The 27271-nt window shown below is 45.7% G+C and overlaps 1 protein-coding gene across 1 annotated transcript in view; it reads left to right on the top strand.

Annotated features, from left to right (window-relative positions):
• Nucleotides 1-27271, top strand: part of LOC118883953 (arachidonate 5-lipoxygenase activating protein) — a 75512-nt gene that overhangs the window by 36360 nt on the left and 11881 nt on the right. The window contains exons 4-5 of the mRNA XM_036831119.1: nt 7830-7955; nt 15045-15144. Coding sequence (XP_036687014.1) covers nt 7886-7955; nt 15045-15144 — 170 coding nt within the window. The 5' untranslated portion in view covers nt 7830-7885. The remainder of the gene's footprint in view (nt 1-7829; nt 7956-15044; nt 15145-27271) is intronic.

The following is a 27271-nucleotide window of genomic DNA, read 5'->3' on the forward strand; positions in this document are numbered from 1 at the left end:
AGAGAAAATCAGATGCTATGGATTACTGAAAACTTAGCCACCTAAGAAGATCTCTAAGTGGTTCTCAACACCCTTCGTATACAGTGTAAATTGTAATATCTCTCAGGATATGTGAGAACATCTGTTTTTCTTCTAATGCAGTAAACATATAAGGGTCTCTTGGGATATCTTTTAAATAGACTTAATACAACATTCAGGAATGATAAGCAAAATATAATCACAGTCGTGGGGATTGTGAGCATTTCATATTAATAACATTGGAACCTTATGTTTAATGCAGTGTTAAAAGTTGACAATTAAGCATGTTAAGAGTCAGGAAATTCAATTAAAATTATCACACTAATAGGAATTTAGCCACATCCTATATTAGTTATGAAATCCATTTAACGCCACCAACAGTAATGTTTTCAGCTAGTTTATTCGAAAGGAAACCAGGAACAAAAACACTTCAATGCTGTATATACTCTGTTAATGTGGTCAGGCTAATTTTGCCAGAGGAAGACTCTTAACTTTTGAATCTTTGAATGCCCAGTCATTTGATCGGAGTTCTATGTACTTGCTTGTTGCATAATTTCTGTCAATAAAGACAGAACGACAAACAAAGGAGTTCTTCTCTCTTCTGCCTGCTGCTCCCTAAGAGAATGGGGTGTCTGCACCCTGAGGCCATCCTCCAGCGAACACAGCCGCCGTTCTAATTTCTCTCCCCACTTCTCTGTGGGCACAGGTGCTCTTCGGTTGTAGGAGTTGAACTTCATTGTGGACGCTGCACCTCTAATCTCCAGCTGGGAACCCCCTGTGGCCGTGTATTTGGGGGGAAACGAAGCTTGGAATTCAGTTCTCCAGTCATCACACAGGGTTCATGGACTCTTTGTTGAGTCTACCCCATACGCCTTCCTTCTGATAGCCGGGCACACCTCCCTCTACTCCTGTCAGGAGACCATAGGAAATGGGCATTCATTTTTAATACACGTACCTCTGCATCAAGTCTAAATTTGCTATATCTCAATAGTACGGTCAAGTGGATCATTTGGGAGCTATGACGCTTATCAGAATTCACTCAAGAAGAGCCAAAGTCAACCGAGCACTGGGGACTTCAGCTACGTGCCCAAATGACCCCTGATGAGGTACCATAAGAATGATGATAGTGAAAGGGTCTCAAGAGGAACTTCTCAGGGAATTGCGCCAACACTCATCCAGATCCAGAACGTTGTCAGAAATCTGAGAATCACACTTGTCTTCTCTTCCTTATCCCCCATCCCTCACTAAACCTCATAGTTACTATTTAATAGCCCTCATATCCACCATCTTGTGCCCAAAGCCATTTTTCTCCATAGATCTCTGGAACGGACCCCCAACTGCTCTCCCGTCTCCCTGCTGGCTCCTCCAATTTGTTCTCCATACTGTAGCCAGCGTGATCTTCCAAAATGCAAATACAGTTGTGAGACAATCCTCTTAAAATCCTCGAGTGGCTTCTCTTTGCCTCTGGGATCATTTCAAAACTTCTTATTTTATTTTATTTTTATTTTTGGCCACCCCGTGCAGCTTGTGGAGTTTTAGTTCCCTGACGAGGGATTGAACCCAGGCCCTTGGCAGCAAGAGCGTGGAGTCCTAACCACTGGACCACCAGAGAATTCCCTTGAAACTTCTTGATGGCACTGGTAGGGCCCTTTGTGATGGGGTTCCCCAGGTCCCTCTCATACCACCTCTTCAATCTGGTTTCCAGCTAAATGAAAAAGATTTCAGCTCTTCAACTGCATCATGATCTTCCTTTTGCATACAAATTCAAATTCAGCCTGCTGTGAAAGCTGGTCTGTCACTGAGCCTAAAGATTCTGCTGATACAATGCGATTCAGTGGTGGTTGAAGTTCTATTGGTAGGTCGCTGGTAGCGGTAGGTAGGAAGATGCGGTTTGGAGCCTTTGGCAGGCCTCTACAGGTGAATCCTAGCAAAGCTCCTTAGGATGTTGGAGCAAAGCTATGTTATCCTCTGAAGATAACTATTCTCCTTTTAAGAAACACCTGGCTTGCTCTTGGTAGTAAATGCTGACTCTTCACCATGGGCCATCATGGTAGCTTGTGAACTGAGTTGTCCATAGTGACTGTCATCTGACCCAAGCTAGAAAGTTGGGCTCACAAAGCCACATTCCATCATCAAATGGAAGGGGTATACGTATACGAGACTGGGCTCAAGCAGTGCCTGAAGCCACAAGTAAATTGCATGAGCAAGTAGGTTTCAGAGGCAACGTGGCCCTGCCAACAACTTGATTTTGGACTTCTGCTCTCCACGACTGTGAGACAATAAACTTCTGTTGTTTTAAGGCACCCAGTTGTGGTACTTTGTTACATCTGCCCTAGAAGCAAATACATACATGCACATAGGCTATTTAATCACACAATTGTGTTAGGTCATATCCCTATAATACATCCATATATATATATATATATATATATATATATATATAGTCTTCTAGTGGTTCTGCTTCTCTGGTTGAACCCCTGCTGATATAGGACATATGTTTTTACTTCTTTTGGAAAAACACCTAAGAATTGCTAGGTAATAGTAAGTGTGTATCTAGCTTTTTAAGAAACTGCCAAGCTTTTTCCAAGTGTTTTTATTTATATTTTGCCATTTTTACATTTAGCATTTTACACTCTCACCAGTTACAGATTAGAATTTCACTTGTTCCACATCCTTGCTAACCATTCTAAGAGCTTTATAGTAGGATCTCATTGTGGTTTTAATTTGCATTTCCCTGATGGCTAATGATATTGAGCATCTCTTCAGGCGCTTCTGGGCTGTTTGTCTATCTTCTTTTTTTGAAATATCTGTTCAAGTCATTTACCCATTTTTAAAATGAGTTGTTTATATTCTTGTCATTGACTGAAAATAAGTTCCTTATGTATTCTGGTTATAAGTCCTTCATCAGATTTATGTAGTACATGTATTTTCTCCCTGTCTGTGGCTTGCATTTTTATCTTCTTAATGGTCTTCTGAAGTGCAGAAGTTTTCAATTTTGATGAAGTCGAATTTATTGATTTTTTTTCCCTTACATAGCTCACACTTTTTGTGTCTTATCTAAAAAATCTTTGCCTTCCTCATAGTCACAAAGACTTTCTCCTATATTTTCTTCTAGAAGCTTTATAATTTTAATTTTTATGTTTCGGTTAAAGACTCATTTCTAGTTATATTTTGTGTGATTTTAGGGCGGGGTCAAGATTCATTTCCCCCCCATATGAATATCCAGTTGTTCTAGTGCCCTTTATTGAAAAGACTTTCCTTTCCTCATTGAATCACTTTGTCAAAAATCAGCTGAGCATATATGAGCATCGCAATTTTTAATACTATTAGAACTGAACTTTCCCAAGTCAGGTCATACCATTTCTGATCTCCTTTCCTTGGTGAGTCTATAAGGCAGACTAAGCTGATACTTGGGTGAAGGAATCTATGTCTAACCTCTGTTTTTGTACATAGAACACAACATGATGTCTTCTGCACTTGTGGGTTACTTGCTTAATTTTCCTATTAAACTCATAACAGTACACTGTGTTGTGTGTTTGTGACAAGAGAGAAAGAAGCTTTCCGGATATATTATCTTCGTTTCTTGCAGCCTACGGATTTCTGCTTCTATTTGTTTCCTTGCACTGATATTATCAGCCTGTAACTTGAGCTTCTAGAGAACTGAGGTCATATCTGTACATGTCATTTTGATTTGTGAGGCATCTAGCTCAGTGCCCTGAGCATGCGTGGACTTTTATCAGTAGCATTGAGGTTGTAGCATACTCACTACCCCTCAATTTCCTCATCTGGCATGAGGGCTCATCTCTATCTAACTCAGTTCGGTTCGGAACTGCGGGCTGTTCATATAAAGAAAGGCCATCTGACTGTGGTCGGGGAAGAAGACATGACACTTTAACCAGGCTGGTTGGTTCTCTTGGAGACTACCTATGTATGACATCTGGAACAAATTGTGGTCTGATCTTTGGTCCTATCACTTCTCATTCAGATCAATACTGGTCTGAATATTCTTTTTTTTTTTTTGCCACGCCGTGCAGTTTCCGGAATCTTAGCTCCCCAACCAGGGATCGAACCCCTGACCGCTGCAGTGGAAGAGCAGAATCCTAACCACTGAACCACTGGGGAAGTCCGAGGTCTGAATATTCTTTAGATTAACTGAAATTAAAAGGAACTGCTTTGTAGCCACCTCCAGTGTGTGCCTACAGACCTGGGCTATATCTGCATGCCCCTCTAGAGTTGACCCGCAGCCTGGGGGCACTCTGCGCCCTCTCCCTCACTCCCAACGTTTATGTACGGGGAAATCCTCTTCCTAATGAACGCTGAGGGCAACCTTGGCCAGAAAGTGAAGGCAAGAGACGTCATGAAACGGCAACACTCCACCCACCCGTGGTGAGGTGAAGGATGCATGAATGTTGTTGCCTGAAGTGGGCCCGTGTTGCCATGGTGATGGAGGCGCGCTGCCGCTAAGTGGATGAGCCGCAGCTCCCATGGATTTTAATGGCAGCTGGTCAGTGCCACCGCCTTCCGTGAATTGCTGCCCCCGAGTCGCTGCTTGGCCCCGGCTGTCCTGATCTCTGTTGACAAATGGTTGTCTTCACAGTCAAACTACTAACTGTACTCTAATTAATGAACGTGCTAATTATTCTTCCCTACTTCCAGCACATTTGTCTAACTAACCTGTCACACACGGGTAAGTGCAGTGTCTGCATCAGCACCGAGGGCGCTGGGAGCGGGGGTCCGGGAGGAGAGGGTGTTGGGCCTACAGCCGGGATCTGTGGGCTCTTTCTTGTTAAACTACCTTTACTAACGGTCAGGTGTCCGGAAATATGTTAATTTCTCCTTTCTCTTCTTAAAAAAAAAAAACTCCTTAGGGGCTGAGCGGCCATTGGTCACTTCACTAGCCCCTGAGGGGATTGCCAAATTCGGATGCAGAAGGACCAGGAGCCCCAAGCTCTGAAAACTATCCCAGAAGCAGCATTCGCGGTGGTTAAAAACCCAGACTTTGAAGCTAGACGGGCCTGGTTTTGAATCCTAGGTCTGCTCCTTGCTTCCTGTGGTTTCACCGCTCTGCACCTCAGTCTCGTCTTTTGAGCAATGGGAGGGATAATCTGTCCCCAGAGGGGTGTGTTGGAGAGCAAATGCACAAGCTAGGTCCCCAGCTGCTCAGGGCCTTGGGTCCAGGGCTGGGTCTGGTCTGGTGTAGGCCGGACCAGGGCCGGCTCCAGGCCTGGAGACCGTTCTGCTAGGAATTCGGAATCCAGCGCGGGCCGCTGGGCCGCTGCGCCCCTCGCGCCCCCTGCGCGCTCCTGCCCCGTGCCCCTGGCCTGCCTCTCTTTTTGTTCTGTCTCAGCAGCTCTCTGTTGAGATGAATGGCCTTTCCAGAGGCTTCACCTCTGATAAGTGTTCCTCTGTAGCCGCAGCCAGAATCTTAATGTGCGCGCTGTAATTTAATGGCCGTCTCGGCCGACTGCTAAAACGCTCTCTTCCTGGGTGAAGTGGACTCGCTCCACCGGTACGCGCGCCCCGCCCGGGCGGGGAGGCTCCGGGAGCTCGGACGTGGCGGTCCCCCCACGGGAAGGGTGAACCTCTTCCCAGGCGCCTTCTCAGCTTTCTAAAGTGGAGCCGGCTGGGCATATTCCGCTCCAACCCCCGCCCCCCATCCTGTTTGCGGGGCTCCTGAGGGTCGGGGAACGAGCCGGAGAGGCTGCTCCTTCCTGCGTTCCTGCGTTCCTGGCACCTGGCGAGATTGCCACAGACGCCCTGGGCTGACCACGTAGGATTCTGTTGATGCTGTTTTCTGTGTGCCTGCAGATCCTGGCGCAAACTCAAGACGCCACAGACAGAAACACGGGAGCAGGAAGGAGATAAGGACGAGCCTTAAAGACGTCAGGCTGTAACATACAGAGAATTCTTTAAAGCTGGGCATTTAAAATCTGGGATTATAAGCGGTGAACAGTCACAGCGTGGCAGCAGACGCATAGGGCACTCCTCACCCCACCCCTGCCCTGCCCCAGTCTTTATGGAGCAGTGGCCCTCAACCACGTGACAGCTGTGGAAAGCACCAGGTCCTTTCATTGTCCTGCCGTCTGGTGGGCCTAGGAGTAGATATCTGACCAGCCTGGGCCAGTGGGATTGTCCTAATAGTTCACTGAGAACAGTCAGTCCTTTACAGGTGACAGAGCTGTAAGACATAAAACTCCAGAGTTGGAGGTGGAGGTATTTTCCACTGTGTGGAGAAAACTGGTCTGCAGAGAGAATATGGCTGCTGAGTTGTGAGAAAGTGGAGAGAAAAGGAGAGAGACTGAGACAGAGAGCTCCGTTTGAGAGGCCCAACCTCATCTCTGCTCTTTTTGGTGTTTGGTTGTTCAGTTCCTTGGATTCTTTGAGTCAATAAATTTCCCTTTTTTGCCCAAGCTAGCTTGAGCTAAGTTTCTATTGTTTGCAACTAGAGTACTTTTCAAGGGGCCTGGCCTTCACTTCTGATGCACTGTCACTAAGACAGCAGGGGTCTTAGAAGGACCAACACTTCATGGGGACCAGACCCCTTGTCTACTGGGACCTAAGCGTTCCCTGACACTTGCAAATGAGATCTCGTTGAGGTGAATACACAAAGCTTGCTAGTGCCCAGCCCCTAACCAATCTTGTAAAGACTCCACACGTTGTGAAGTGCCCCAGGCACTCAGAGAGAGTTCTCAAGAGCATCATGACCAGCCAGGGCTGCCCTTGCTACTGGCCTCTGTGCATCCAAGCTCCAAACGCTTGGGTCCTCCATGGACCCCCATGGACCTCTTTCACCCCAGCTGGCCTCAGCTGCTTTAGGTATGAGGACTGTGTGATCTCTTCCCCGTGCTGGCCTCTCCCACAGCAAGATGCAAATCCTGCTGCCACTGAGTAGAGTGGCCAATGTCCTTTTTATTTTTACTTTCTTTCTTTTTGTTGTTGTTGTTGTTGTTGTTTCTGGCTGTGTGGCACGCGGGGATCTTAGTTCCCCGACCAGGGATGGAACCCGTGCCCCCTGCATTGGGATCGCGGAATCTTAACCACTGGACTGCCAGGGAAGTCCCCCAATGTTCTCTTTCAAAGTGCGGTTTTGATAAGAGCTCTTCTTCATCACTGCCAAATAGTTGTTGAGCCTGGGATGAAGTTTGCAGAATCTTGCATTATCTGTGTAACTGCCGAGGGAAGAAAACTGTCCTATAAGATGCCAGGCCACTACCTCCCTCACTCAGCAGGTTCCCTCTTACACCTTCTCTCTCCTCTTATTATTATGCTGAGACGATTCCAGGGAAGTAGCTCAGTAATTACCTCAGAGAAGCCAGTTGCGGTGGTTAACGGTCCTTCCCGTGTGGAAGCTTTCCTAGGTGACCCCCTTTCTGCTCCTTATCTAAGTTCTTTGGTTTAGTTTTCATTCTCTTGTTGCTTGTTTCCCGTGGAAACAGAGGCATCAGCCGTCCACCTCATCATCATTCATTCATTCATCCAGGGCTTATTACTCGGCTGCTACTCTGGACCCTGCCATGCGTCAAGTAGTTACTTTTTCCCTAGGAATTCAAGGAAAGAGAGAAAGACAGTACTCTGGACACAAACCTTTTTGGTGCTCAATAAATAAAAAACATGCTTCACTCTTTCTTCCCTTCCTGCCTCTCTCCCGAGCCCTGCTTCTTCTGGCAGGACACTCTGAGCCAGGGTACTTTGGTGGCTAGTTTAAAAAAAAAAAAAGAAGAAGAAGAAGAAGCCCTGTAATTGTGCTGGGACCTTTGGAAATTCTAATGATGAAAGGCAGAGTCCGGCCCTCACTTCCCCTTCCTGCACAGTGCGGGCCTGGGGTGCCACGGAGCTGAGAAGTCCTTGCTGGGAGCCGGAAACAAACATGGATCACGAAACCCTGGGCAATATTGTCCTGCTGGCCATCGTCACCCTCATCAGCGTGGTCCAGAACGGTAAGGGAATCCCCTCCCTCAGGGTAGATTTTGTTTCTAGTTGTTTGAAAGTCAGGCTTACACAGTTGTGTGTGTGTGTGTGTGTGTGTGTGTGTGTGTGTGTACACTTTTGTCTTTACCTATATTTGTATCTTTATTTGAATGTATAGGGGTTTGTGCCTTTCTGCATGAATTTAGGTTTTTCCTTCTCCCAATCGTTCTTTCACTTTAATGGGGATGATTAATCATGTCTGTAGAGCCAGGGCAGCAAGCTGGAGGTTGTACAAAAACCGTCACTGGAGTGTCTGCAATCAGCATTTTAACTATGAATTACTGTGGCCAGAGACCAGCTGGAGGGCAGGAAGGCTGGAAAGGGACAATCAGATATATGTTCACCCAGACACTGGGTTATACTAAGTGCAGCTGGGCGCTCTTCACCTGTCACCTGTAGGCTAAAAAAAAGGAAATTTATGCGGTGTGAGGGGGATTTCACCTTAACATTATTTTACCTCTGTATTGCTTTTTTTTTTTTCTTTTGAAGAAACATGTTCTTTGCAATACTTTCTTTTTCTCTAGCAATGCGTAATTTTTGAAGCATTTTTTGGTAGGCATTATGTACTTATATAAAGGGAGAGAGAGAGCGGGGAGGATTTTCTTGTTTGGGGTTTGCATTTCCATGAACTCTGCGATCACTTAAACCAAGCAAGGGACCTAGAAGTGAAAAAGGCAGGACTGGGTAGAACTTTCTCTTTAAAGTTCTGAGCTAGGACTGCCTCAGGCTCTCTCTATCAGTACGGCCGGTGTCTTTGGGATTTGCAGTTTACAAAGGTAGAGAAAAAAGGAGAGGAATTACTAAGGGCAGCTCTGTAACTTAATGGTAATTACTGAATGCTCACACCCTGGCACACTTTGGAAACTTGGGTGTTCAATCAACTGGGGATATTCGGATATTTTCCCCCATCTCGAGTGTGGACAGAGGCTGGTGATGCGCCTTCTGGGCACTGAGTAAGGCTTCCCGTGGCCTCCCCGCACCAGAGAGTGGTCACTTTCCATACTCCGAGTATGTTTCCTCCATGGAACAACACGTTTTCTTTTTTTCTTTTTTGAATTTTATTTTATTTATTTTTTATACAGAAGCTTCTTGTTAGTTATCTATTTTATACATATCAGTGTATACATGTCAATCCCAATCTCCCAATTCATCCCACCACCACCAACCCTCCCGCCACTTTCCCCCCCTTGGTGTCCGGAACAGCACTTGGCAGCTTTCTGACCCAAACATTTTCATTCTAAATCTCACACAACAGAGTTGCAGCTCAGAGAGGGGACAAAGGGCCGGTTGAGGCTGCCACAGTCTCAGGCCATTGCTGTTTCATGTTGGGGCTCCCTTAGTCTTGTCAGTCGCCAAGGGATTCATTCATTCGACCTGCATACACCCACAGGGACCCTGCTCTGTCCAGGAAGGGTCCCGCATCCATGAGGATGTAGCAGTGAACAAGAAAGCTAGGTTCCTGCCTCCCAGGAAAGGAGAGGCTGGCGGGAAAAGATGGGCAGGCAGGAAGCAGGAAGCCTGCAGTGATGCTTGCGGCCCCCGTGGAGGCAGTCGCATGGGTGTCGGAGGGCGCTGCTTGTTCAGCTCTCCCCCTCCGGCCCTCCCCCGGATCCCCGTCAATCTCGGTGACAGTGGGCGGGAGCCAGGGTCCCCTCAGCCGCCTGTGCAGATGGGGCTGAGCAGAGGTTCGAGTGCACCCTGAGCTGCTCCCTGTTGGTCCAGGCCGAGTCGGGGGAAGCTGGAGGGTCTCCTCCTGTGAGAACCGACTCTTTCCATCTCTCCTGAGATGCCCCAGGACCTGGCCCTGGTCTGTCCAGGGGATCCTGGGCTTTTCCGTAGAAGCACAGCAAACCCGGAGCAGACTTGAGGTGGACAATGAGATTTCTAATTATTTTTTGGCAGATGAGATTAAGTCTTCTTCTTTGGTGCAAGGGGGGAGGAGAGGTTACAGACGGCCACATGTCTGAGTTTGAACCGCAATCTTTCGGCCGGCCATTTCAGATAGATAACGACAGGACACAGCGGTCTCCCTGACACGGTCCCATGAACTGAGGAGGCTTCCTGGTGGGGGAGAGACAAGTGTGGACCAGCTCCTGCTTTGGGCTGGAGACTTTTCATCCTGGGCACACAGATGATTGGGGTGCATGTGTAGCGGTGTGGACGGCACGGCCCCAGCATCACAGCCTCTGTCCGTCCCCATCCAGTCCCCCCACTTCCCTTTCACAGCGTTGTCCCACCCATGCTCGGGGGAAAAGACATGCTGCTGCCCTTCTGAAGCCACAGAAGGAGCCCTTGCCTCCCCCTCGGAGGCTTAGGATCAGTCCTGCTCCCCTCTGAGGCAGAGACCAGGGCTCCCGTGTGATGCTGAGATCACCCTGTGAGGACTTCTTGTTTCTAACTGTTAAATGTGCCCGTGCAGGGGAACAAGAAAAATTCAAATGACTTGGAAGATAACACCTCTACCCATTTTAACCGTTGAGTTTTTAGGCGAACACAAAGGTCCACATGTAGGTCCAGAACTTCTCTTTGCGATTCTAATTAACCTCGGTGTTGCAGCCATAGGTCTACCTTATCGAGTGCGGAAAACATGCAAAAGCTCTGCCTCCACCCCCAATTACATTTGATACCCTTTCTGTTAGCTTTAGGAACTATTTACATGTTGTTGCCAGGCACGGCACACTTTGTCTTTGTCCCAAGACAAGGAGGTCAGTCCCCGTGTCTGTGACAGTGTTGGAGGGCTCTGTGCTCTCGGCACATGGTGTGCGCCCGATTCCCCGGGGGAAGGGCCAGAGCCCACCCGCCTGGGGGAACCTTCTCCTCTGCCTCCCAGATGCTCATTAGTCATCAAGATCTTTGAACTCGTGGCCCTCTTCCAGCTTGATCCAGCAGAACGCACGTTTGGAAGTGCAGACCAAGTTTAAAGTATCTCGTTCCGAGAGACCTGGACCAGAACTACCAAAGCCTGGTTTCCCAGGGAGTGGAGAGAGATGCATTTCCCATGCGTAGCATCCAGAGGGCCTCCAGCTTCTTGGCCAAGGTGCCAGCAGCTTTGCCATGAAGCAAACCTGGGAAACACCGATTTAGAGAAAGTGATTTCCATAGGAAGCCAAACTAATTAGACTGGGAGGAGAGGGTGAGCTGAGGGGAGGGACCCGGGCCTCCTGCGCAGAGGCCTGAATGGTGACAGCAGAAATCTTCTTTACAGCATCCTCAAGAGCCCCTGCTGAACACTCCCCTGACGGAGGGCTCACAACGCACTGGCCTTGCCCTTCCCACTGTTAAGTGTATTGAGAATTTGCTTTGTGTCAAGTATGGTGCTGAGCATAATATTATCTCATTTAATCCTTGCACCCTATGAAATATATAGTATTATATTTCTTTGTTTTTTATTTTTAAAAAGTTTTTTAACATCTTTACTGGAGTATAATTGCTTAACAATGGTGTGTTAGTTTCTGCTGTATAACAAAGTGAATCAGCTATACATATACATACATCCCCATATCCCCTCCCTCTTGCGTCTCCCTCCCACACTCCCTATTCCACCCCTCTAGGTGGTCACAAAGCACCGAGCTGATCTCCCTGTGCTATGCTGCTGCTTCCCACTAGCTATCTATTTTACATTTGATAGTGTATATATGTCCATGCCACTCTCTCACTTCGTCCCAGCTTACCCTTCCCACTCCCCGTGTCCTCAAGTCCATTCTCTACGTCTGCATCTTTATTCCTGTCCTGCCCCTAGGTTCCTCAGAACCATTTTTTTTTTTAGATTCCATATATATGTGTTAACATACGGTGTTTGTTTTTCTCTTTCTGACTTACTTCACTTTGTATGACAGACTCTAGGTCCATCCACCTCACTACAAGTAACTCAATTTCGTTTCTTTTATGGCTGAGTAATATTCATTGTATATATGTGCCATATCTTCTTTATCCATTCACCTGTCAATGGACACTTAGGTTGCTTCCATGTCCTGGCTTAATTCACAGGTAAGCAAAGTGGAGCTTGGAGAGGTTAGAACATTGGTTGGAGGTTCCAGAGCCAGTAATGGTGAAACTGGGATTCAAACCTACTCCAAAGGGTAGACCTTTACACAGTGTATTTTTTCTTGAATTCATTCATTCAAACGCTCACTACTCAGGAAGTTCTCTCTTATATGGAACTGAAATCTGCTACCTTATAATTTCTATCCACTAGTGTGTCTGTTCTTTGGAAAAGCTTCGACTGTGCCTGCTGCTTCTGTGTTTACAAAGTCACCTGCAACATCCCTTCTTCAATGTATCATTCCTCATATGACTTGGTTTCCAGAGTCCCTTGTCATTGGGTTCCCCCTCCTACCCCACTCCCCACCAACTTGCCATGTTCTTTCTAAGAGGCAGGTGGGTGTTTTCCATGCAGGGAAACTGTTCCCGAGGTTCAGACACCAGTTCTGTTAAAATAATGGATGTGTGAATTATTCTTTTGTATCACGCTGCTGGCTCATACTAACTTAATGAAAATCTCAAGAGCTTTTTATGTGATCCTGAGAAAGTTATTTACCTTCTCTGACCACCAGTTTCCTCAACAGAGAGATGGAGTTACTAACATCTTCTATGTGTGATGGTTGAAGGTATTGCCTGAGATAATTAACATGGGTAGAGTAGCCAGCAGAGCCCAGCATGCGGTAAGTTCTTGGTCAGCGTTTGTAGCCTTCTCTCTCCGTGTCGCTCTCTGTCTCTCTGTTTTGGCCTGATGTTAGCAGCCAGCCAAGAGAGGTGTGTGAGTGGTCTTTGCATGCATAGTTTCTGTAACATGGTCAAGGATAATAGGAGTTGGAGTGTCAGTGTTTGGAGGAGTGGACAAAGGTGGCCCAACTGTTTCAAGTTTAGCTTAGAAGGAGGGAGAGGTAGACCCTAGTGGGATACAGGACTAAGGCAGGCTTGTTTTTGTTTTGTTTTGAGGGTAGGAAAGATCTGAGTGTGTTTCAAAGGTAAAGATTAGGAGGAAAACAGAGACTGAAGGTTCAGGAAATGGGGCAGACACTGATGAACAAAGACCGGAAGAGGGTGGCAGAAGCAGCGTCAAGGTTGCAGGTGGAGGGCTAAGGCTTGGAAAAGAGGAAGGGGTTTGTTATCGGGCAAGGAGAGGAAGAAGAGAGGCAGACTCGGAGAAGGACGGCCACGCTGTGCAGTTGGTTGCAGAAATAACCTCAGACTTTCTTAATACTGTCTCTGTTTACATGTTCAGGGGCAAGGGGTGTCACCTTGGGTTCTGGAAAGACAATGATCAGAATTTTCCACTGTATTCTATGGTAAGAAGGGACGTCCAGAGTGGACAGTTGGATACTTAAACCCTGTGTAGTTGATGGAATCCCTGAAGTGAGCTTCTATGTGACAGTAGGAGGATAAACATACCCTCGAATGCCCAGCTGGAGTTGAATCCCAGCCTCCCTGCTCCCCGGTGGAGTGACTCTGAGAAAGTTATTTAACCTCCCTGAGCCATAGGGCCCTTGTCTACAAAGTGGGGACAGTACCACCCACTTGACAGAGCTGGTGCCAGGCCCAATAAAGGAGCATATGTCCAGTGCCTAACAGAGGGCCTTCAGACAAGCCAGCCCTGCAGCTCTGCTCAAAACGGGCACAGTTCTAGGAGAGGAATGTACTTTTGACAGAAAGGAAAACATGAAGACTTTTATTCATGTACACAATGGATAAGGCATCCTTTTCATGTCTTTTTGAGGAATCTAATAGAAAGTTGATGGAAAGAAATCCTGTGAGTGGATCCCTGACAATCACGCTTTTCCCTTTTTCACTCTTGAAATAGGAGGAAAGGAATAAAATAGGAGAGGTGAGGGGGAGAGAGAGAGAGAGAGAGAGAGAGAGAGAGAGGGAGAGAGGGAGGGACAGACCTTTATCCCGCCATCCCCACCATCCAGCCTTCAGATTCTGTCCCCTCGGCATCTCTTAATCCCACAAGCATCACCCTAACCAGCTCCCTTCTGTCTTTCCCCTGTCCTGGGTCTCACCCCTTTAAACACTCACCATGCTAAAGACAGAGTGGCTTTCTGGCGATGCCACTCCTCAACTTACATCTGTCAGTAACTCCTTGTTGCTCTCAAGACGGAAATAAATTCACAAGTTCTTAACGTGGCTCTCATCAAGGTCACGGTCATGCTGCTAAGTCCGGCAGGCACTTCTCAGCCACCGTCTTCTTCAGCCTTGGTTCACTTACTGCTTTCTCCCTGGGGCTCCCTCCGGCCACCCTGTCTGCACCCCCGGCGGCCCCTGTCGTGCTGTGCCTTCTCTTTCGTCCACAGCTTGGCACACTGTGTCGTTTTAATTTTTGCGTTTTGTTTACGGTGTGTGGTCTGTCTTCTCTTCTTGCATCCTCGCCAGAACAAAAGCTCCTCAGGCCAAGGCTCTTTGTGTGTTTTGTTCTCAGACGTAAGCTGAGTGTCTGGCACGTGGCAAGTGATAAGAGAGAAATGTCATTGAAAGAACAATTCACCACCTACCTCTTCGGTCTCATTTGTAATTGTACCAGGTTCCACTTCCCATTCCCCACCACCAATAAGCTGGATGTGCTGAACCCCAGAGGTTCTTGCCTCTGAACCTTTGCACGTTCCGTTACACGAGAGTGGAGTGGTCTCCTCTGCTTGCCACACTTGTTCTTCAGATTTTATCTTAAATATCACCTCCTCTAGGAATCCTTCTCTGTCCCAAACACTGAATTCAGTTGCCCCCTTTGACCCTCGATGGCTCTGTATTCTCACTCAATCTGATCTTAGCACGAGTCACTCTGTAGTGTAATTTCTTTACTTGGTTGTCTATTTCTTCCGACTGTCGGATCCTTGAAAGTGAGGGTCGTGTGTTGCTCACCTTTGAGTCACCAACACCAAACGCAGTGATTAGTGGAGGGTAGCTGCTGAGTAAATTTCTGCTCAGTGACATTTGATGGAGGACATTTAGGGCATCTTAGAGGTCAAGTTAAGGAACCATCTAACATTCTAGTAAAATAATGGGATACCAGGCTCGTGAACGTTCCCCGTTATAAACCAAATCCAAACTTTTCCCTCTGGCAGGGTTCTTTGCCCACAAGGTGGAGCACGAAAGCAAGACCCATAATGGGTGGAGCTTCCAGAGGACGGGGACACTTGCCTTGGAACGGGTCTACACTGCCAAGTGAGTCCAAACCATGACACTGCTAACTGACAGATGGGGGGCCTGGGCACAGGGCCGCATGTCTGTCTGGGCCAACCTTCCAAAGGCCGGGGAGGCGGGGTTCCCAGGGAAGCTTGAACTTCACCTGGGAGACATTGGGGGCACTTTTCATCATCTTAACAAGTGCTGGTGTGTAAAGAGGGGAAGCGGGGCTGTGGGATGGGGGGATGGAGCTCCGCCTGTTCAGGAACCTCTCAGCCAGTCATTCAGTCGTGGAGTTGACCGATTTTCTGGGGCGTTAGTCCAGAGGGGCTGCCGGGAAAACCAGCCACCACTCACCAGCCGGCTTCGGAAGCAACAGGCAGGACCAGCGGGCAGCTGCCTGCAGCCCCTCAGGTCCCCTCGGTGGGGTCTGGAGGGGACTCTAGTGCGTTTCCCAAGCCAGGTCTCCTGGAGCAACCAGAACGGAAAGAATGGGGGAATTATGCAGTGGCTTCTCCACCTCTCCTGCTTTTACTTCTGAATGAAAAGGCTGTTTGAAAACACCTGAAGAACTCAGTGAAGGAGGCGGGTGCTATTTGGGATGCAAATCCAACATTCATTTTCCTCTCTGCTGAATGCATTCAGACAGAGGGTTCAGCCAGCGGCCTGTCACCTGCTTCTCTGAGCCTGTGATTGGCCTGTGAGAAAGGGAGGCTGCAGCTCTGGGCTGGCCAAGGAGCTGGCCTTCAGTCTTGGCTCGGAGGTGACTTGGATGTCTCCAGAGATCCTTCCAAAGTGGGAGTCGTGGCCACACAAGCAACGTTCTCCTAGAACTGCAGGAATAACACAAGCAAATGCAGCCACTCGAGGGCCCTCTGCCTCCCGTCGGCCCCAGCCCCTCAGACCCAGCACTCCTGCGCAGTCTGATTCCGAGGAAATCCCTTCCTGAACTACTTGCAGGGAGATTTCCATCTTAAGATTTGGACCTTCGGTGTGTTAATTCTCAGAATCCACTGAAGAAGTGGAAGGATGTGACTTAAGCCATATTAGATGTTCACATTTACAGGAGGTGAAGGAGAGAGTGTGCGGTGCTGTCAGCCCCTCTGTGCTGTTTGCAGGGGAGACGGGAGAGGTCCCCGCAGACATACCCACGTGCAAGAGTGCAAGAGGGGCAAGGACAGTGTCCTCCATCGGGGTAACGCCAGAACCTCCCCCCACACGGAATCCAGAAGAACGTGAATACCATTCTACCTGTTCGGAAAGGGAAGCTTCTTCCCGCCCAGATCACTGCATTCTCACCAGCTGCTGGGTGTTCTTAGGAGCACGGCCGGGCCCGTCTGGAGAAGTGGGGCAGGGCTGCATGCAGCGGAATTTCTCTGTACCGGGTGAGAAGCTAAGTTTCCATCCTGCCGAAAACGAAGAAGAACCGGGGCAGGCCAGGCCGCCTGGTGTCTGCCGTTTCCCCCAGGAGTGACCTAGCTCTGCTTCTAAGAAGCCGCCTCGCTGACACCTGGTCCCCCGCTGCCAGCCTCCAGACTGTGGAATTGCCCTCTGGGGATGGTTGCGCTGTCGTTTGGAAGGTGGTTTGGAAGTTCTGCCATGGCTCGGGGCCCCTGCCGTCAGAAGGCGCTAGAGGAGAGCGGTGGGTGATTGGTGCCGCCTGGGGGTCCCCATCGCATGGGTGCTGCCGCCCAGCTCCCAAACCCACGTGACTTTCCCACTTACCCCCCGAGAGAGGGCAAGGAGAGGGAGGGGAGGAGAGAGAGCTGTGGAGAGGTAGGAGCTTTTGGGGGGAAGGGGGAGTGGAGGAGAATTTTCTGTAATTAAAAGGTTGCCCAGACACTGCTGTGGTTCTGTTGCAAAGACTACTTCCTCCCTGACCCAGCTGGCAGCGCCCTGTGTGTGCCTGAGGTGGGTTGTGGAAGGTGCTGAAGATCAACACAGAGGCTGCCGCCTGCTGGCGACGCCAGGAGCCCCCAGTCTGCATGCCCCAGCCAGGAAGCTACCAGGAAGGGCCTTACGTGTTAGCCCGGTAGCAAGTCATCCCCAGTGATAGCTTCTCCAGGGGCCTCCAAAGCACCAAAGAGGGGTACAAGAAGAGCCGTAGGGGTGTGAGAAGAAAAGAACATGTATTTAATGTTGCTATCTAAAAAATAGGAAATTGAACTTTACTTAGTTTTAATATACAGATTGAGAGTAGGATGTGTATATAATTTGTACATAAATATACCCGTCATACGGTTGCATGATCAAAACTCTTGGTTGATGGGGTGTGGGATCATAAATGTTTAGAGACTGTATAAAGGGAAAATAGCATAAAGAATAAATGATGCTGGTGGACTGAAATGGCTGATGCATGCTTTTCAGCATAAAGTATGACTGTTGACTGATACAGATAATTCAAGATTTGGGGGCTGTTGGTAAACAGACATCCCAGCCAGGTGAGGGCTTCAGCTCAGACTCAGCCTCGGTTAATGGGCTGCTCTACCACCCATCTCCCTCGAGGGCAGAGCTGAGTCAGGGTTTGAGAGTTCAAAGGATCTCGACCTTGACTCTCTCTTCATGTGTCTAAAATATAGGTCAAAGCCCTGTTCCCAGTTGATGAGTGCAGCCAGAGCCGTCAAAGTTTGATTTTTGGAGAAAAGCCTCAGTTAACTGACCTAAGATTCTTCTCCATGAGTGCGGGTGAGCACAGGTTGTGGAGAGAAGATGGGTCTCTGCAGATGTGTCATTTTCCAAAATGTGACCCATAGATTACAAGTTCATGGGCTGTTAACAGGTGTTAAAGAGAAGAACAAGTTCTGTACAGCAAGACTTTTGAGAACCTTTAAAGTACTAAGACACTGTGATTCTTGGTTCTGCAAGAAGGGGAGGTCTTATTTAACTACACACACCCCTCCTTTTTTTTTTTCTAGAGCATATCAAAGGTTTAGTGTTTCATAAGATGCATTTTGGTAAATGATACCCTAAGGTCCCTTCTCCCCCCACACTTCTCAGAATCCACTCTGGACTCACTTCCAAGTAGCAGGGACTTGTGAATGATTTGAAGGTGATACATCTACATTGGTTCTATTGATTAGTGTTGATACTATTACTGTTATTACCAATATTTACTTATTTATGTATTTATTTATTTAAAGTTCTATTGCAATGTAGTTGATTTACAATGTTGTGTTAGTTTCAGGTGTAGAGCAAAGTGATTCAGTTTTATATATATATATATGTATATATACACACACACATATTCTTATTTAGATTCCTTTCCATTATAGGTTATTGCAAGATATTGAGTATAGTTCCCTGTGCTATACAGTAGGTCCTTGTTGGTTATCTATTTTATATATAGTAGTGTGTATATTTTAATCCCAAACTCCTAATTTATCCCTCCCATATTTACTTATTTTAAATAAACCCAAATTAACAAGCAAAACATTAAGTGCTTCTATATCTCATTCCTAAAGGTGGAGAAAAATGAAAGGGAAAATTGCAATGAATCCTTTTCTCCATAAAAACACTGGCAGTGCGGTGCGTCCAGTTGAACAAAGCACAGTGAATTGTTGAGAGATCTGCTGAGTAGCTCGTAGTTAGACCTCAAGAAATGACAGACAAAGTGGGTTTGTCAGTTTTGTCCTGCAGAAAAACTGGCACAAAAGAATATTTGGAATAACAATAATTTGTCAGTAGGAAAGACATTTCCATTGGGGGTTATAAGAAGGAAGAGGTTGGAGGAATAATAGCCACCATTTATTGAATGCTTACTACGAGCCTGGTGCTGCTTTCCCTCGTTTTATTCTCACAACAGCCAGGGAGGTATCAATAAATACTCATGTCTCCATTCACCTTCAATTGATGAGGAGATTGAGACTCAGTGAGGCTAGGAAATGCACCCACAATTGCACAGTCAAAAAGTGGCAGCCGGGAGACCTTCAAGATGGCGAAAGCGTAAGATGTGGAGTCACCTTCCTCCCCGCAAATACATCAGAAATACATCTACATGTGGAACAACTCCTACAGAGCACCTACTGAACGCTGGCAGAAGACCTCAGACCTCCCAAAAGGCAAGAAACTCTCCATGTACCTGGGTAGGACAAAAGAAAATAGAAAAAACAGAGACAAAAGAATAAGGATGGGACCTGCACCAGTGGGAGGGAGCTGTGAAGGAGGAAAGGTTTCCACACACTAGGAAGCCCCTTCGCGGGCGGAGACTGCGGGTGGCAGAGGGGGGAAGCTTCGGAGCCGTGGAGGAGAGCGCAGCCACAGGGGTGCGGAGGGCAAAGCGGAGAGACTCCCGCATGGAGGAGCGGTGCCAACCAGCACTCACCAGCCCGAGAGGCTTGTCTGCTCCCCCGCCGGGGCGGGTGGGGGCTGGGAGCTGAGGCTCGGGCTTCGGAGGTCAGATCCCAGGGAGAGGACTGGGGTTGGCTGCATGAACACAGCCTGAAAGGGGCTAGTGCGCCACAGCTACCCGGGAGGGAGCCCGGGAAAAAGTCTGGAGCTGCCGAAGAGGCAAGAGGCCACTGTTTTGCAGTGCGCGAGGAGAGGGGATGCAGAGCACCGCCTAAATGAGCTCCAGAGACAGGCGCGAGCCGCGGCTGTCAGCGCGGGCCCCAGAGACGGGCATGAGACGCTAAGGCTGCTGCTGCCGCCACCAAGAAGCCTGTGTGCAAGCACAGGTCACTCTCCACACCGCCCCTCCCGGGAGCCTGTGCAGCCCGCCACGGCCAGGCTCCCGTGATCCGGGGACAACTTCCCCGGGAGAACATACGGCGCCTCAGGCTGGTGCAACGTCACTCTGGCCTCTGCCGCCGCAGGCTCGCCCCGCATCCGTACCCCTCCCTCCCCCCGGCCTGAGTGAGCCAGAGCCCCTGAAGCAGCTGCTCCTTCAACCCCGTCCTGTCTGAGCGGGGAACAGATGCCCTCAGGCGACCTACACACAGAGGCGGGGCCAAATCCAAAACTGAACCCCGGGAGCTGTGCGAACAAAGAAGAGAAAGGGAAATCTCTCCCAGCAGCCTTAGGAGCAGCGGATTAAATCTCCACAATCAACCTGATGTACCCTACATCTGTGGAATACCTGAATAGACAATGAATCATCCCAAGATTGAGGCGGTGGACTTTGGGAGCAACGATATATATGTATATTTTTCCTTTTTCTCTTTTTGTGAATGTGTATGTGCATGCTTCTTTGTGTGGTTTTGTCTGTATAGCTTTGCTTTTACCATTTGTCCTTTTTTTTTTTTTTTGTATAGTTTTTAACACTTGTTATCATTGATGGATTTGTTTTTTGGTTTGATTGCTCTCTTCTTTCTTTTTTTTCCATCTTTTTATTACTTTTAAAATTTTTAAATTTTTTAATAATTATTTCTTATTTTGTATTTTAATAACTTTATTTTATTTTATTTATTTATTTATTTTTTTCTTCCTTTTCTTCTGAGCTGTGTGGCTGACAGGGTCTTGGTGCCCTGGCCGGGTGTCAGGCCTGTGCCTCTGAGGTGGTAGAGCCGAGTTCAGGACATTGGTCCAACAGACACCTCCCGGCTCCACGTAATATCAAACAGTGAAAGCTCTCCCAGAGATCTCCATCTCAATGCTAAGACCCAGCTCCACTTAATGACCAGCAAGCTACAGTGCTGGACACCCTATGCCAAACAACTAGCAAGACAGAAACACAACCCCACCCATTAGCAGAGAGGCTGTCTAAAATCATAATAAGGTCACAGGCACCCCAAAACACACCACCGGATGTGGTCCTGCCCACCAGAAAGACAAGATCCAGCCTCATCCACCAGAACACAGGCACCAGTCCCCTCCACCAGGAAGCCTACACAACCCACTGAACCACCCTTAGCCACTGGGGGCAGAAACCAAAAACAACAGGAACTACAAACCTGCAGCCTGTGAAAAGGAGACCCCAAACACAGTAAGATAAGCAAAATGAGAAGACAGAGAAACACACAGCAGATGAAGGAGCAAGGTAAAAACCCACCAGACCAAACAAATGAAGAGAAAATAGGCAGTTTACCTGAAAAAGAATTCAGAGTAATGATAGTAAAGATGATCCAAAATCTTGGAAATAGAATGGAGAAAATAAAAGAAACGTTTAACAAGGACCTAGAAGAACTAAAGAGCAAACAAACAATGATGAACAACACAATAAATGAAATTAAAAATTCTGTAGAAGGTATCAATAGCAGGATAACTGAGGCAGAAGAACAGATAAGTGACCTGGAAGATAAAATAGTGGAAATAACTACCACAGAGAAGAATAAAGAAAAAAGAATGAAAAGAATTGAGGACAGTCTCAGAGAACTCTGGGACAACATTAAACGCACCAACATTCAAATTATAGGGGTCCCAGAAGAAGAAGAGAGAAAGGGACTGAGAAAATATTTGAAGAGATTATAGCTGAAAATTTCCCTAATATGGGAAAGGAAATAGCCAAGTCCAGGAAGTGCAGAGAGTCCCATACAGGATAAATCCAAGGAGAAACACACTGAGACACATATTAATCAACCTATCAAAAATTAAATACAAAGAAAAAATATTAAAAGCAGCAAGGGAAAAACAACAAATAACATACAAGGGAATCCCCATAAGGTTAACAGCTGATCTTTCAGCAGAAACTCTGCAAGCCAGAAGGGAGTGGCAGGACATATTTAAAGTGATGAAAGGGAAAAACCTACAACCAAGATTACTCTACCCAGCAAGGATCTCATTCAGATTCGACAGAGAAATTAAAACTTTACAGGCAAGCAAAAGCTAAGAGAATTCAGCACCACCAAACCAGATTTACAACAAATGCTAAAGGAACTTCTCTAGGCAGGAAACACAAGAGAAGGAAAAGATGTACAATAACAAACCCAAAACAATTAAGAAAATGGTAATAGGAACATACATATCAATAATTACCTTAAATGTAAATGGATTAAATGCTCCAACCAAAAGACATAGACTGGCTGAATGGATACAAAAACAAGATCTGTACATGTGCTGTCTACAAGAGACCCACTTCAGACTTAGGGACACATACAGACTGAAAGTGAGGGGATGGAAAAAGATATTCTATGCAAATGGACATCAAAAGAAAGCTGGAGTAGCAATTCTCATATCAGACAAAATAGACTTTAAAATAAAGACTATTACAAGAGAAAAAGAAGGACACTATATAATGATCAAGGGATCAATCCAAGAAGAAGATATAACAATTCTAAATATTTATGCACCCAACATAGGAGCACCTCAACACATAAGGCAAATGCTAACAGCCATAAAAACACAGGGGAAATCGACAGTAACACAGTCATAGTAGGGAACTTTAACACCCCACTTTCACTAGTGGACTGATCATCCAAAATGAAAATAAATAAGGAAACACAAGCTTTAAATGACACATTAAACAAGATGGACTTAATTGATATTTGTAGGACATTCCATCCAAAAACAACAGAATACACTTTCTTCTCAAGTGCTCAAGGAACATTCTCCAGGATAGATCATATCTTGGGTCACAAATCAAGCCTTGGTAAATTTAAGAAAATTGAAATTGTATCAAGTATCTTTTCCGACCACACGCTATGAGACTAGATATCAATTACAGGAAAAAATCTGTAAAAAATACAAACACATGGAGGTTACACAACACACTACTAAATAACCAAGAGATCACTGAAGAAATCAAAGAGGAAATCAAAAAATACCTAGAAACAAATGACAAAACTCAACGACCCAAAACCTATGGGATGCAGCAAAAGCAGTTCTAAGAGGGAAGTTTATAGCAATCCTACCTCAAGGAACAAAAAATATCTCAAAGAAACAACCTAACCTTACACCTAAAGCAATTAGAGAAAGAAGAACAAAAAACTCCCAAAGGAAAGAAATCATAAAGATCAGATCAGAAATAAATGAAAAAGAAAAGAAGGAAACAGTAGCAAAGATCAATAAAACGAAAAGCTGGTTCTTTGAGAAGATAAACAAAATTGATAAACCATTAGCCAGACTCATCAAGAAAAAAAGGGAGAAGACTCAAATCAATAGAATTAGAAATGAAAAAGCAGAAGTAACAACTGACACTGCAGAAATACAAAGGATCATGAGAGATTACTACAAGCAACTATATGCCAATAAAATGGACAACCTGGAAGAAATGGACAGATTCTTAGAAAAGCACAACCTTCTGAGACTGAACCAGGAAGAAGTAGAAAATATAAACAGACCAATCACAAGCACTGAAATTGAGACTGTGATTAAAAATCTTCCAACAAACAAAAGCCCAGGACCGGATGGCTTCACAGGTGAATTCTATCAAACATTTAGAGAAGGGCTAACATCTATCCTTCTCAAACTCTTCCAAAATCTAGCAGAGGGAGGAACACTCCCAAACTCATTCTACGAGGCCACCATCACCCCCTGATACCAAAACCAGACAAAGATGTCACAAAGAAAGAAAACTACAGGCCAGTATCACTGATGAACATAGATGCAAAAATCCTCAACAAAATATGAGCAAACAGAATCCAACAGCACATTAGAAGGATCATACACCATGATCAAGTGGGGTTTATCCCAGGAATGCAAGGATTCTTCAATATACGCAAAACAATGTGATACATCATATTAACAAATTGAAGGAGAAAAACCATATGATCATCTCAGTAGATGCAGAAAAAGCTTTTGACAAAATTCAACACCTGTTTATGATAAAAACCCTCCAGAAAGTAGGCATAGAGGGAACTTACCTCAACATAATAAAGGCCATATATGACAAACCCACAGCCAACATCGTTCTCAATGGTGAAAAACTGAAACCATTTCCACTAAGATCAGGAACAAGACAAGGTTGCCCACTCTCAGCACTATTATTCAACATAGTTTTGGAAGTTTTAGCCACAGCAATGAGAGAAGAAAAAGAAATAAAAGGTATCCAAATCGGCAAAGAAGAAGTAGACTGTCACTGTTTGCAGATGACTTGATACTATACGTAGAGAATCCTAAAGACGCTACCAGAAAACTACTAGAGCTAATCAATTAATTTGGTGAAGTAGCAGGATACAAAATTAATGCACAGAAATCTCTTGCATTCCTATACACTAATGATGAAAAACCTGAACAAGAAATTAAGGAAATGCTCCCATTTACCATTACAACAAAAAGAATAAAATACCTAGGAATAAACCTATCTAAGGAGACAAAACACCTGTATGCAGAAAACTATAAGATACTGATGAAAGAAATTAAAAACGATACAAACAGATGGAGAGATATACCATATTCTTGGATTGGAAGAATCAACATTGTGAAAATGACTATACTACCCAAAGCAATCTACAGATTCATTGCAATCCCTATCAAACTACCAATGGCATTTTTCACAGAATTAGAACAAAAAATTCCACAATTTGTATGGAAACACAAAAGACCGTAAATAGCCAAAGCAATCTTGAGAAAGAAAAATGGAGCTGGAAGAATCAGGCTCCTGGACTTCAGACTATACTACAAAGCTACAGTAATCAAGACAGTATGGTACTGGCACAAAACCAGAAATATAGATCAATGGAACAGGATAGAAAGCCCAGAGATAAACCCATGCACCTATGGTCACCTTATCTTTGATAAAGGAGGCAAGAATATACAATGGAGAAAAGACAGCCTCTTCAATAAGTGGTGCTGGGAAAACTAGACAACTACATGTAAAAGAATGAAATTAGAACACTCCCTAACATCATACACAAAAATAAACTCAAAATGGATTAAAGACCTAAATGTAAGGCCAGACACTATAAAACTCTTAGAGGAAAACATAGGCAGAACACTCTATGATATAAATCACAGCAAGATCCTTTTTGACCCACCTCCTAGAGAAATGGACATAAAAACAAAAATAAACAAATGGGACCTAATGAAACTTAAAAGCTTTTGCACAGCAAAGGAAACCATAAACAAGATGAAAAGACAACCCTCAGAATGGGAGAAAATATTTGCATATATTTTGAAGCAGCTGACAAAGGATTAATCTCCAAAATTTACAAGCAGCTCATGCAGCTCAATATCAAAAGAAACAAACAACCCAATCTAAAAATGGGCAGAAGACCTAAATAGACATTTCTCCAAAGAAGATATACAGATGGCCAACAAACACATGAAAGAATGCTCAGCATCACTAATCTTTAGAGAAATGCAAATCAAAACTACAATGAGGTATCACCTCACACCGGTCAGAATGGCCATCATCAAAAAATCTGCAAACAACAAATGCTGGAGCGGGTGTGGAGAAAAGGGAACCCTCTTGCACTGTTGGTGGGAATGTAAATTGATACAGCTACTATGGAGAACATTATGGCGGTTCCCTAAAATACTAAAAATAGAACTACCATATGACCCAGCAATCCCACTACTGGGCATATACCCTGAGAAAACCATAATTCAAAAAGGGTCACGTACCACAATGTTCATTGCAGCTCTATTTACAGTAGCCAGGACATGGAAGCAACCTAAGTGTCCATCGACAGATGAATGGATAAAGAAGATGTGGCACACATATACAATGGAATATTACTCAGCCATAAAACAAAACGAAATTGAGTTATTTGTAGTGAGGTGGATGGACCTAGAGTCCATCATACAGAGTGAAGTAAGTCAGAAAGAGAAAAACAAATACTGTATGTTAACACATATATATGGAATCTAAAAAAAAAAAAAAAAGGTTATGAAGAACTTAGGGGCAGGACAGGAATAAAGATGCAGACATAGAGAATGGACTTGAGGACATGGGGAGGGGGAAGGGTAAGCTTGGACGAAATAAGAGAGTGGCATGGACTAATATACACTACCAAATGTAAAACAGATAGCTAGTGGGAAGCAGCCGCATAGCACAGGGAGATCAGCTCAGTGCTTTGTGACCACCTAGAGGGGTGGGATAGGGAGGGTGGGAGGGAGACGCAAGAGGGAGGAGTTATGGGGATATATGTATATGTATAGCTGATTCACTTTGTTATAAAGCGGAAACTAACACACCATTGTAAAGCAATTATACTCTAATAAAGATGTTAAAAAAAAGAAGTTTAAAGGTGGTAAAGAGAATATAAAATTAAACATTTTAATACTGAAAAAAAAAAAGTGGCAGCCCCGAGTGGGACCCAGGCTTTGTGACTTCAGGGACCACACGAGTGACCTCTAAGGTCCCTAAAGGCAGCCGCATCACTGACCAAAGGACAAAAGCTGTTTGAGTTCAGCCCAGCAGCGGCCCTCTGGCGAGGAGAGGCATGTGTGCATGAAGCCGTGGATGGAAGATGTGCCAGAGATCCTGGATGGGGAGAGGGACCGGCTTGAGCCAGAATGGGGGTTAGGACTCTGGGCGTATTCTGGAAATCCAGAGAAGAGCCCGTTTTCTTAGAGTTGGGAGAGTTTCGTTCAATTTCAGGCCGACTGTGTTGTACCAGGGCCCATGGTGACTTGATATAAGAGGCAGGAATGATTGAATGGCTGACCTAATGTCACATCACTAGACACTTCTCTCTATGAGCACATTCCTTGGACAATAAAGAATTTTTTATAATTTTGCATCACCCAGACAAAATCACAACTTCAAAACAAACAAAACAGAAGCACGAGAATGAGAGGAAGCAGGGAGAGCTTTGATATTAATAGATTTTCAAACTGTTTTGAGTGTTAGGTATTAGATCCCATCAGACATGGAACATTATTCAACTAAATAAAAGGGAATTTTCTCTCTAGTTTTCTGGAACTGGGAGATGGATCTTCTCTCAGTCCTGAGGCTGCAGTTTTGTGTCTCTAATGAGGCGTAAGAATAGATGTGATGCATTTGCTTAGCGGCTGCTACAGTTATCATTTTGGGGCTTGTTTACTCACTAAGTGCTTCACCCCAAATGGCAGATTTGTAAGGGACTCCCGCCCTTTGGAGTTCTTACTGTGTCCATAGATCAATGGAAATCCTGGGTATCCAGAGCCCCCAGCAAGGTCAGCAGGGTTCTTCTGGCTCTCCTGTGTCTATCCAGGACAGGGTACATTGGTTTCTTACCTTTTCCATTTGTTGACTTCTCCGGTAAGGGATTTTTTGACCATCAGAAAGATCTGAAGGCCCCTGTGACCCAACCTCTCTGGGTTCTCTGCAGGGGACAGACCAAGGGCTGGTCATTCCAGGGTTCTCAGC

Source organism: Balaenoptera musculus, chromosome 18 (assembly GCF_009873245.2).
Source record: "Balaenoptera musculus isolate JJ_BM4_2016_0621 chromosome 18, mBalMus1.pri.v3, whole genome shotgun sequence".
Lineage (NCBI taxonomy): Eukaryota > Metazoa > Chordata > Mammalia > Artiodactyla > Balaenopteridae > Balaenoptera > Balaenoptera musculus.